Source organism: Cornus florida, unplaced genomic scaffold (genome assembly GCF_030987335.1).
Source record: "Cornus florida cultivar Cherokee Brave unplaced genomic scaffold, ASM3098733v1 CherokeeBrave_3.0.0_Hap2_Chr02, whole genome shotgun sequence".
Lineage (NCBI taxonomy): Eukaryota > Viridiplantae > Streptophyta > Magnoliopsida > Cornales > Cornaceae > Cornus > Cornus florida.
The window spans coordinates 21,364,863-21,377,474 of record NW_026775572.1 but is presented as its reverse complement, the minus strand read 5'-3'; the positions used below and the strand labels follow the sequence as shown (position 1 = coordinate 21,377,474).

Genomic DNA, 12,612 nt, shown 5'->3' with positions numbered 1-12,612 from the left:
AAGTAGTCTTTCATTAGTTGACGGTGGCTTCCCTCTCGATCACGATAAATGTACTGCCTCTTACGCGGTTTAAAAACTTGCTTTACTATATTTGGGTTCACTCAATTCAAAATTGAACGAAAGACATCTTGATTATGTTGAACCATCGCGTCAAAAGGGTTATCTGATAAAGAGGATGATGAAGAAGATGATGAATTAGAGCCTGACAAAGGAAAAAATCGTGATGAGAAAGCCATTGGAATTTTGAGATTGAAGGAGATGTGAATTGACATTTTGCTAGAATAAGTTAAGATGAATGTAATGATGATGAGATGAACAAATGGTTGTTTATATAAGATAAAAAATATAGCCGTTAGAAATATCACTATTAGGAAAAAGTTAAAAATAAAATTTATTAAAAATTTAAAAAATATTAAAATATTAATATTTTTGGAGAGCGAAAATGCACAATTGGAGTACATGCAGGGGTAGAGCCAGAAATTTTAGGTTTAGGGGGCCGGATTTATACTATGTAACTAAAGTTTAATTTTTTTATAAATCAATTGTAATATTATTTTTTATAAAACTAGTTGTAGTATATATACTTTGAGAAAATTCAAAAATACAACTTAATAATAGATGAAAAATTGAAATTAGAAAGGAAAATATAGAGAAAAAATGATGAATTACAATTTAAAAGAGAAGATGTACATAAATAAGTATTGTCAGAGAATCAAATTTTCTTCATTTGTTTCAGTTTTTCAAAATCTAATTTTTTGAAAAAAAATTTAGAATACTTTGATTTTACTTGGGAAAGATCGATATATCTAGATGAAAGATTAGAAAATAATAATAAATTTTAACTAATTAAAATAATTTTTAAACTAAACAAGATATAAATAAAGATTGTTATATATTTCTAGATATTTTTCTTGTAGATATCATTGCACAAAAATGTTTGACAAAAAATGCTTGAAGCTTTTTTATTAAACATGATGAAACATTAATGAATTTTATCCCTTTTTTTTCTCCCTTGAATTAATATGATAGATATTGTACTTGTGCATATGTAAATAAATTAACAATGTGTTACAATAACAACTATAATAATAATAATGAGTTTCTTCACAATATTCGAGCTTTTAAAAGCATAGTTAAAAGCGTTTAAGTAATTTTTTTTTTTAAATTTCAAGAAGACACATACAAAATTTATTTTCAAACTCTCTATTTTGGGGCTAATTTTCAAACTCTCTATTTTGGGTAAATATGTAATTGTTTTGAAAAATTTGAGGGGGCCAATTGAAATTTTTAATGATTTTTAGGGGTTATATATATAAATTAGTTAATATTTAGAGCATAATAATAAAAAATTTCAAAAAGTTTTGGGGGGGGGGGGGGGCCATGGCCTTTGCTGCCCCCTCTAGCTCCGCCCCTGAGTACATGCGATAGCTAAAATTTAAAAATTCTAAAACAATGACGTTACTATGAAAAATGCTGATCAACGTGGCTATTGAAAAATGCTGATGCAGCAAATTCGAAAAGCCTAATTCTAAAGAGCCCATTGGAGATGCTCTAAGCACTTATTGAATTTATTTATTTATTTATTTTTACTATACTAATTTTAGCCCAATAAAATATATATAGTATTAGCTCACCCCAATATTAGTCCACTCAATCAAACCCAAGTCAACTCAGCCACCATACTAAAACAGAGGCCCAAGCCAAATAAGAGTCTTAACCCACATGTCACAACCTAAAGTATTTACTTATAGCCATATAATTCCTTATTAGACTAGGATTATTTCCAACAATTTCCTTATTATGATAGGTCTCCTAATCTAAGTTGGTTTCCTCATAATTCCTTATTGGACTAGGATTTTTTTAGGTATCTCCTAATCTAAGTTGGTTTCCTCATAATTCCTTATTGGACTAGGATTATTTCCAACCTAAAAAAAGATTAAAAGGGGAAAAAGGCAAATAAAGATAATAACAAATAATATATATACCATAACACCAATGTCAATTACACTTATGTAGTAAATAATTATATATGTCAACCAAATAGCCAATTACCTCGTATAACCTATAATTACTTGGTTACCTGATATCAACTTATTAGTAAAGCAAACATAAAATCAGTATTAATAAAATAAAAAAAAGTAAGAAAGGAAATAAAAAGTTGAATTTAGGTGAGGTAGCACACACTCATTTTACACCAATAGATTATCAGTTCTACCGGAGCATTGGCTTGGAGGCTCCATTCTAACCGAATATTTCTCATTGGTTATTTATATATAATACATGTAAGTAAATGGTCCACCCTTTTATTTACCCTATTTGTTGTAGTGAATGACTAGATCTATATTTTTTAATTTGTCCATTTAGCATAAATAAAAAAATAAGGCCCTCCACTTATGTACATAAATAACTAATCAAAAATATTCGATTCAATATTATAAAAAATAATTGCTTTCTGACCAAGCACAATAGTCGTATAAATACTCCCTCTGTACCAATGACAAAGGAACCTAAAAAAGGACAACACCCAGACAACCACCGATTATTTTACCCATATATCTACATACAGAACCAATGTCCACCCATCTACGACTACAAAAACCCATACCTCCTCTTCTACACTAATAATCCTCCAACAACCACAAACACATAAGACACCACTGACCCACACTCCAATTATCAGCGCACACAAATCCTATCTCATAGTTTGATACAATATAGAAGTTGGGAATCTGTGAGAGGCTACCCAACAATTTCATTCAAATAAAAGAAGTACAAAAGGTATTTTTTTTTTCCCGATCCTCTGCTTAAATTTTTTTTTTATCCTACAATGGACTCATTTATTTATATGATTTTATTTGTATCCTTCTAAGCTGTAGTTCTTAAGGGTTATCAAATAAATGGTATTAAAAAAAACCATCTTTTATGAAATAAGATTATGTTTTCGTAAATGCTAATAAAATATGTTTTGGTTTATGGGTTTTTCTTAAAAATCATCTATATAAAATAAAATCAGTTTTTACTTACTTTATTATTATTTCTATTACTAATAATATTATTTTTGCACCATTTCAGTTTTATATTATTATTTTCTTCAAAGTGTAAAACTATGATCACACTAAAAATTATAGTTTCTGTTGGCTTTCTTGGAAATCATGTCACTCTATTCCAGGCTTTTCTCTTATGATTAACTAAGCCAAAAGTTAGATTTTCCATAAAACTATCCATGTTATTTTAGTTCCATGAATCTTTTAGGAGTACCTTTTCAGATAAAGATAAAGATCAGACTACTAAAATCATGTTTTTATTTAGCAATCATATATTTTTGTAAAAAAATAATATTCTTAAAATAAAAGTTTACTAAAATCATATATTTTTCAAAAGAGTAATATTTATTTAACATCAAATATTTCTATAAGACATAATTCTTAGAATAACGCTTTTTCTAAAAAGTTTATTCTTCTTAGAAGAAGGTAAGCTTTCCCTTGAAGCAGACTTTCTTAAATTGCAAGGTTTCCATAAAAACATTTTAAAAATACAAATTCATGATATAAAAGTTTCGTTATCAACATTTTTCCTAGTTCTTAAGTTCAGTATTTCAATAAACTTAAAATTTCATAGACTTAAACTTAAATGGATGTCAAATAAATAATTCTTAAATATCATGTTTAGTCCTTAGACCTTCTTAAGGCGACCAGACCAAACACACTGAAATCCTATGTTAGGAGGTGACTCCAAAATAAATTATAATTGGCTATAGCCACTCCATGTATTAAGCCATTTTTCTGACCCCTTAGTGTTTAACATAACCCTTAGAGAGGGCCGAAATTATAATTGGCTATAGCCACTCTGTCATATTAAGCCATTTTTCTGATCCCTTAGTGTCGTATTAAGCCATTTTTCTGACCCCTTAGTGTTTAACATAACCCTTAGAGAGGGCCCAAATTATAATTGGCTATAGCCACTCTATCGTATTAAGCCATTTTTCTGACCCCTTAGTGTTTAACATAATCCTTCGAGAGGGCTGGGGAAAATTCGCACGCACATGACATTGCACTTTCAATAAGAATTTGTTCTAAAATTTAAAGTCAATTTAGAGTGTAAACACCTTCTAAATTTGCCAAAAACTTAGATTCAGATTAATTGTTTGAATTCTAATTGTATAAAATCTGGACATTGATTATTTTACCATTCCTAATTGTATAAGAGGACATTGATTATTTACCATTTTATCGAACTTATTTTGAAATTTTTTGTTGGAGGTCTAAACAACGAATTTAAATTATTTTGATTTTTGATATCAAATATTTTTTTTAGTTATTGGGTGTCTTATTTTATTTTTTGGGTAATTTGTATAAATAATTGAATTTTGAGTTAATATATCCATCCACGTACACTCTCAATCTTATAATCTCAAAGTCTCAACCCACAAGTCACAACCTAAAGTATTTACTTATAGCCATAATTCCTTATTGGACTAGGATTATTTCCAATAAGGAAATAGGTTTCCTAGTCTAAGTTAGTTTGCTCATACCATTATTTATATGCGATGTAGAGCAAGAAAATTAATCTATCCGTAACAATTTTTTGTTCTCTTGGATCAGTTACTCACTCCCTTTATATACTCTTATCAGAAAAATAGAGATGGGTTCGGGGAGCAATGTGGAAGCTGTTTATATGATACGTGAGAATGTGAGCAGTCCCAGTCCGTTCGTTTACGACATATACAAGATCCCTGTGCCTGTGGATGATGAATCTTGTCAACCAATGTCATCATCATCATTAAAAACCCCAGTTCTGAGCTTGTCAAAGGATGAATACCCGTCGGGAATGGGGTTTTTCTCGGTGGGAAGTAAAATATTCATGATTGGAGGTGAAATATACAAGGATTATTGGACCACATTAAACAAGGATGTGTATATTTACGACACTTGCACTTGCGTTGTTGAAAAGTCCCCATCAGCTGGTATGCAAGTTGGCAAGATATATCCTCGTGCAATGGGTCCTCTCCATGGAAAATTTTATGTGTCGAGTCATAAGCTGTCCGATTTCGAGCTGTATGACCCTCAATTGCAATCATGGTCTCTGCTTCCGCGTCCCCCTGTTCCTTCTGCAGACCATTCCCGCACTGGTTTTCATATAGTTCAACATGCAATTGTTGACCATAACATCCTCATATCAACATCAACAGGACATGTTTACGTCTTTGATTCTATCGCACAAGTATGGTCAAAACTAGAGCCTGATGTTGTAAATGGTGGTGGATATATTTTGCGTTTGCCTTTCATTGGTGAGGGTGGGGCTGAGTTTGTAGATGATGGTGTATGGCTTGCATTAGTGTCTCGGGATTATGGTTCCGGCCGTTTCCCTCTTTATTTTTTCGGTTTTGATGCTTCCAACAACCAATTCGTGCGCGGTTCTAAAGTCGGAAATCTGCCTCCAGTACCGCCTGCTCTCATGCGGTTCGACATCGCCACCTTTGTGGTTGGTTTGGGTAATAATCGCTTTTTAATTCTTCGGTCGGGCGTGGACCACGATCCCTTTGCCTTCGAGTATGGATGTAGTCCCAACCATCATGTTATTATCAATGTGTTCCGTCTTCAAGCCGTGGGTGCAGTGGGTGGCCTTTTTTCTGCAATTGATAAACATTCTTTGTCACACATCATGAATGACCGACCTCCACTCTTTGGTGAATTAAGGGACATACGTGCTTGCTTGCCCGTCTCCTCACCCGTGCTTCAAACCTAAGATATATTTTTAATGGACTTTATGCACGGCTATTTATAATCCGTGTCTAATTTATATTTATAGCGTAAGGTTGCATTTAATGTTGGAAATAGTGACATAGTTATACACACAACACTATACTATTTGGAAGAGAATAGAAATGGAAGAAAATACTTTTTATTTCACTTGATCTATTATTTGACTAGAGTACATGAATATATAGGCCTCACATATGTATGTGTAACCATTACATTTAAATGTCCATAACTCTCCTATCTCCCACTAACATAATCTTCAATATGCATAACTCCCACTAACATAGTATTTGTTAGGCTTAACTCTCATGACTCTTTATTTTACATAACCTTAACTCCCACTAAGACAATTTGCTACTCACTAACATGCTAAATTAACACACGCATCATGGATACAAAAATACTTGAAAGTACTAAATACTAAAATCAAGTTTATTTTCAACACTTAAAGCCACAAATTTCTTGTTCTACCCGAGAAATAGCTGGATAAATTCCACAACGTAGGGACTACTTTGAATGCCTGGGAATTTTTGTTATAAATTTTTTGCTTTGTGCTATATCTGCTTTTTAAAGTACTGAATCAACATATTGTTTACTTGCTTATTCACGTACATTATATTAAAATTTATCTTAAGAAAACAAAACTAATTTTAGCTCCCCATGCCCAGGCTAAAATAAACAGACAATTCATCAATACTTTCACATCATATATATTTGGCAAACCAGATTTCAATTTCTTTTGTGGTCTACTCTGAATGGGGAAGTGATCATAAATTAGAAAGATACATATAGTAATTTTTAAGTGTCGGTACTTGCTGTTACACATTCAGAGTGATGTGATTATTGATTGGTGGTGGACATTGTTGAGATCATTTATATGATCTGTGATGGCATGCACCAACACTTGAATGTCCTTCGTTTCACCACTTGCACCACCACGGGTGGAAGTGCCACGACTAGATTTGCTTCCTCCGGTAGCGACAGGAGTTGGTCTTCCTCTTCTAGGGCTCTACAATTCAACATAATAAAATCAATACAAGTAACAACAATTTGTCATCATTTTATGATTCTTACCATTACCGTGCATGAATTTTCTTTTCTATTTTTATTAAAAAAAATCTTCGTATCCAACATATTTTACCAACCCCATATCTAGCCTAATGTGATAGGGCGTGGCACTTTTAATAACTCTGCAATGAGATTTTTTTTCTAAATTTAAAGAAAATAAAATTCACCATGTTAATTAGGGTGTAAGCACTTTTTAAATTTGCCAAGAATTGGATTCAGATTGTTTGGCTGAATTCTAATTATACAAGATCTAGACAAGAAATTCATAGCAAAGTTGGAAAATTTGGCTGAATTATGTGTGAATATATAAACTATAAACACCTTTATACTAAAATAAATATATATATATAGACACACACGGACGGAGCCAACAACTAAAATTTTAATACAAATAGGTATATAATTTATAAAATTCATTGTGCCCCTTCTAAATATTTTTTTCTTTCTAAAACACCCCTTCGTATGTAATTTATAAGTTAATTACTTTATGCTCCCCTGCAATAAATTCCTGGCTCCTTCTCTATAAAAACAATTTTGCGTTTGGCTGCTGCAGTAGAGGTAATTGTTCTAGTTTCACCCACTAAGAGGCAAATAAGGGGGCATAGTGTATAGGGCTTCAAACTAAAGGTGAACCAAGCAACTCAAGCACCACTTGAGCTTGGCTCATGTTCAGAGCTAGGCTCAAACCTCAACAATGAGTTCGCTTATAAAACGAACCAGGCTGAAGCAATGGTATACTCGACTCTTTAGGTTTCTGAATACATACTGAATAGGTTTCGTACATGATAAAAGAATTCTTAAAATGATCTCTCATGAGCTCACGGGCCAAGCAACTCATGAACACAACTAAATTAACTCAAGTTTTCAGTAATTTGAACTCGTAATGCCTGCATATGAACACGTCAAAGCTTGAGTTGTCTTGAGCTCGGTTCGGTTCAATCCATTTGAACCCTAGTGATGTGTATAAGAGTTGGGGCTGATGTTTAACACTTTGCCTTTCAGGAACTCTGCGCAAGCCCTAAAAAGAGGCCTGCATCATTTTATGATACTTTGAAGGTGTAAGCAGCCGAGGTTCACTCATCGCCGTTTATGGTTTATTCACTGCGGAATTCCTCCACAAAATCTTTGAAAGTGTCCGACGTTGCTCACATTATAAGGTTTGATGGGTGACATATCATAAATAAATCATTTTGGCATGAAATTGTTATCATTATATATAAAGGTCTCAAAGATGCTCTCATGCAGTGACTAATACAGTGAATAATAATAATCTAAGCCAGAGGCATAACCAAGAAATGTTGCCGGGAGTACAATTAGATCCTGAATTGAAGAAAGGGTCTCGCGCCATAAACTAGTTATAGATCACTCTAAAAACTCTAAGAGCAGCTCCATTAGTGCTTCTTATAGCAATTTTGGCCAAAAAATTGGAGACCAGCTGCTCCATTGGACTAGCTGAAATGTGGGCCACAATTTTTGGATCTCCAAACAGGTCACCAAAAAGGGCGACCATGTTAGCGATTGAAGGCTCACTTCTGCTGACCCACCTAGGGATGGCCACGGATCGGATCGGATTAGGATTCATTTCCAACGGATTAGAAATTTTTTTAATCTACCACCGATCTGCTATCCCACGGATCGAATCGGATCCGTGTAATAACGGATTGGATCAGATTGAATCCACGGATTCAGTTTTATATAAATTCTCTATTATTATTATTATTATTATTATTATTATTATTATTTTATAAGTAATATTATGTATTATTTATTTATCTTTTAACCCTAACCCAATATATAAAATTTTAATTTACTAATATTAATTCATATATTTAAATAATTATTAACTAATACATCCTTAAAATACATTAAATTATCATTAACTAATTAAATTAACTAATATATTTTTTGAAAATATATATATAAATTTCACAGATCGGATCAGATCGAACTCATGGATCAGATCAGATTTTTAACAGCACAATCCGTAAGATATGGATTTAATTTTTTTGAATTCGCCACCGATCCGTGGGTGTAGCAATCTGATCCGATCCGCACGGATCGAACCAGATCAGATTGATACACCCACGGATCGGTGGCGAATTCAAAAAAATTAAATTGGATCGGATTCGCGAATTTACGGATTATTTGCCTACCCCTAGGCCCGCCTATGTTTTCTTTTCTTTTTCTTTTTTTCTTTTTTTTTTTTTTTTAAAAAAAAAAATTCCTGGCCCAAGTTATTTTAGCCTAGAACAATGTTTGTAAGGCTATGTTTCACTGAAATAAATGCTAAAAATAAGATTTTTTGGTTATTTTGGTCTTTTTTTTTTTTCACTAAAAATAATTGAACCAATGGGTCGTCAAGGCACTGTTTGGCTAACACAAACAGTGCCTTAAAGACATTTTTGGGCAAAAAAAAAAGTTTTAAAAAATTGAAAAAAAGTGATTTTATTTCCTTTTCAAAATTTTCAATGTTCCTATTAACATTATAGCCATTTTAGGTATTGTTTGGCTGACCCAAATAGTGCCTTAACGGCTATATTGGCTAATCAAATAAATTTTTTTATTTGTTTTCCCTAACAAATTGAAATTTATTTTAAAATATGATTTTTTTATTAAAAAAATGTGTCTTTGTTTTCACCTCCATAAATTAACAAACCAAACAATATTAGATATTGCATTGTTTACAAGATTAATATTTCATACATATTGGCAAAATAATTTAATCAACTAACAATTTAATTATTTATTTCAAAATAAAACATTACACAATAAAATTTTCATTACATAAACTTCATAACAATTTAAAAATAAAATAATGCAACATAAATTAAACACTTTCATCACCAAAGCGGTTCCACAAATTTTCAATTAAATCTTTCCTCAACCGTGTATTTCTCTCTTTTGTTGCGAATTTGGACTTGGCGAAAGTAGATATGTGCCGCTAAAACCGAAGGTTTTTGAATTAAAGTGGAAATCGAGATTGTCGATCTCCTCCGGTGGCAGAGTCCATCTTCCAACATTAGCATGACGCTCATCTTCAATGATCATGTTGTGAAAGATGATGCACGTTTTCATTATAAGGCACAAGTCCCCTTTAACCCAAAAACGCATTGGTCCTTGCATTATTGCCCACTTGATCTACAAGACTCTAAAAACTTGTTCCACATTTTTCCTACAGGCCTCTTGTCTCTGAGCAAAAGGTTTTTCTTTTGCTGTAGTTGGGTGCGGGATGGTCTGCATCAAAGTTGCCTATTTAGGGTATATACCATCATATAAGTAATACCCCATTCTATGGTAATAGCCATTCATAACGAAATTAATCGGAGGAATTTTGCCAGTAACGATACTGTCGAATACCAGAGAATGATCCAGCACATTAATATCATTGTGTGAACCCAGCATTCCAAATAATGTATGCCAGATGCACAAATCTTTTGAGGCAACCGCCTACAATATGAGCGTAAGCGTATATGAAAGCGTTCTTTGTGTGTGCCGTGCCGTGCCGTACCAATTCTTCCACTCCTAATGCATACAGTTGATAGAACCAAGTATACTCGGGAATCTTCTTTCCTCCCCTTCTCGAAGTAGTCGTGCCATGTCAGCTTCGTTGGGTGGGCGCATGTACTCTTTCCTATACATACCAATAACAGCCTTACAAAATGTCATCAGGATTTCAATGACAGTGTTCTCACCGATTTTATTATACTCATCACAATAATCGGTTGCATAACTATATGCGAGTATACGTATTGCAGTTGTCATATTTTGTATAGAAGACAACCCCAAATGACCTGTTGCATCCCCTTTTTTGGATGAAATAGTCGTCATAACCTTTAATATCATTTATGATATGAAGAAATAGTTCTAGTTGCATCCTGAATCGTCTGTGAAAGTACTCCGATGGATATGTGCAATTCTCGCCAAAGTAGTCTTTTATTAGTTAATGGTGGCTTCCGTCTCGATCACGATGAATGTACTGCCTCTTATACGGTTTAAAAACTTGCTTTACTATAATGGGTTCACTGAATTCAAAATCGAACGAAAGGTGTCTTGATTATGTTGAATCATCGTGTCAAAAGGGTTATATGATGAAGAGGATGATGAAGAAGATGAAGAATTAGAGCCTGATAAAAGAAAAAATAGTGATAAGGAAGCCATTGGAATTTTGAGATTAAGGAGATGTGAATTGATATTTTGCTAGAAAAAGTTGAGATGAATATACTGATGATGTGATGAACAAATGGTTGTTTATGTATGATGAAAAATATAACCTTATAAATATAGCCGTTAGAAATATAACTGTTAGAAAAAAGTTAAAAAATAAAATTTATTAAAAATTTAAAAAATATTAAAATATTAATATTTTAGGAAAACGAAAATACACTATTGGAATACATGCAGGGCAGAGCCAGAAATTTTAGGTTAGGGGGGGCCAGATTTGCACTCGGAAAAAGAACGAGGCTCGTTCGAAGGGATGGGATGTTTCTAAGAGTGGTTGCCCCTCTCCGTAAATGATTATCTCCTACAAAATAAAGAAGATCATCTAGAGCCAATGATTTCATTTCCTACAGGATCAACAGCCCTTTGTGTATGTATGTATGTGTGTGTGTGTGTGTGTGTATATTTGTTTGTGTGTGCGCGCGCTCGCGCTGGAATGGTGCATCTCCAATCCTTCTTCTTCCATCATCATCATCATCATCAATCATCATTATAAGACGCTGTGATGATATATGTTCTGAGTGGATCATACTGGCATTGAGAATTGGATCCGCTTGTTGGCGGGGCAAACCAGAGGGTCTGTGGGAGAGAGATTTGGTTCTTCTCTCACAGGCAACTGTTGTTGCAGCCATGGCGGCGGGATATACTCTTGCCCTGATCAAAAGCAGATGAGCCTCACCATTTTTCCTTATATGCATTTATGCATGTATATATGTGGTATACATTTTGATTTGTAAGGTTTCGTTAAAAGGGTCTTTTACTCTTTGTATGCATCGATGGAATTTCTTTAGTTTGGTAATGGAAGTAATGTAACACTTCATAGACCCCAATCACGGACCCATGTGCCATTTGAAAAAGTATACAATATTCTGGGTATTTACGGGTGGTACCATGTCAAACGAAAGAAAACTTTCTATTTTCTTTGATTAAAGAAAAACAAGGAATTTTCATTGAAATGGTACCGCATGTCAGGTAGTGTATCGTATACTTTCTTGCCAACTGCCCATTTCACATCATATCTGTAATTGCTCCAAGAACAAGAGACAGAACATGGGTCGGATCAATTCCTTGATATGGGTCCCTGAAAAGTGTGATTTGCCTTGGATCAACCCGTTAATGTCTGACGATGAATAAGAGAATTTGGATTTGTTAACTTTTTGGCCTCTTGTTTATATATTCTTGGGGTTGCAGATTTGGGCGCAAAGAAGTGGAAGAGCGTGCTTGGTTTGGAGTTTACCATCCAAAATTTAATGTTACAGTTGCCTATATTGCTCGCCAAATACCAGTAAGATTTTCACGGAAAATTTGTCTCACAATTAATTATTGTTATTGTGGATTATATTTATTTTATTTATCTGAATTTAACAAATGGTGTATATGATTTATGTAGACAGTATGTTCTTGTTTTGGTCAAATATTTGGGTTTGGGTTAGTTTTGTCACATTTCTGGTAAAAAAAATGTAACTTTATTCATTTGAAGCAAAAAAAATATTATAATGGAGTTAATTAGGGTAATTTGCCCTAGAATTAATGTTCTTGTGGATTATATTTAATTTATATATGTGAA

The 12,612-nt window shown here is 33.1% G+C and overlaps 1 protein-coding gene across 1 annotated transcript; it reads left to right on the top strand.

Moving 5' to 3' along the window:
• The first annotated feature begins 2,449 nt into the window (after positions 1-2,449).
• Positions 2,450-5,907, top strand: LOC132286095 (uncharacterized). Its single transcript, XM_059788364.1, has 2 exons — positions 2,450-2,778; positions 4,632-5,907. The coding sequence occupies exon 2, from the start codon at positions 4,642-4,644 to the stop codon at positions 5,743-5,745; it is 1,104 nt and encodes a 367-aa protein (XP_059644347.1). The 5' UTR covers positions 2,450-2,778; positions 4,632-4,641; the 3' UTR covers positions 5,746-5,907.
• Positions 5,908-12,612: the final 6,705 nt, after the last annotated feature.

Excerpts from the sequence above, each read along its gene's own strand:
- LOC132286095 (XM_059788364.1), top strand. The coding sequence starts at position 4,642 with ATGGGTTCGGGGAGCAATGTGGAAGCTGTTTATATGATACGTGAGAAT.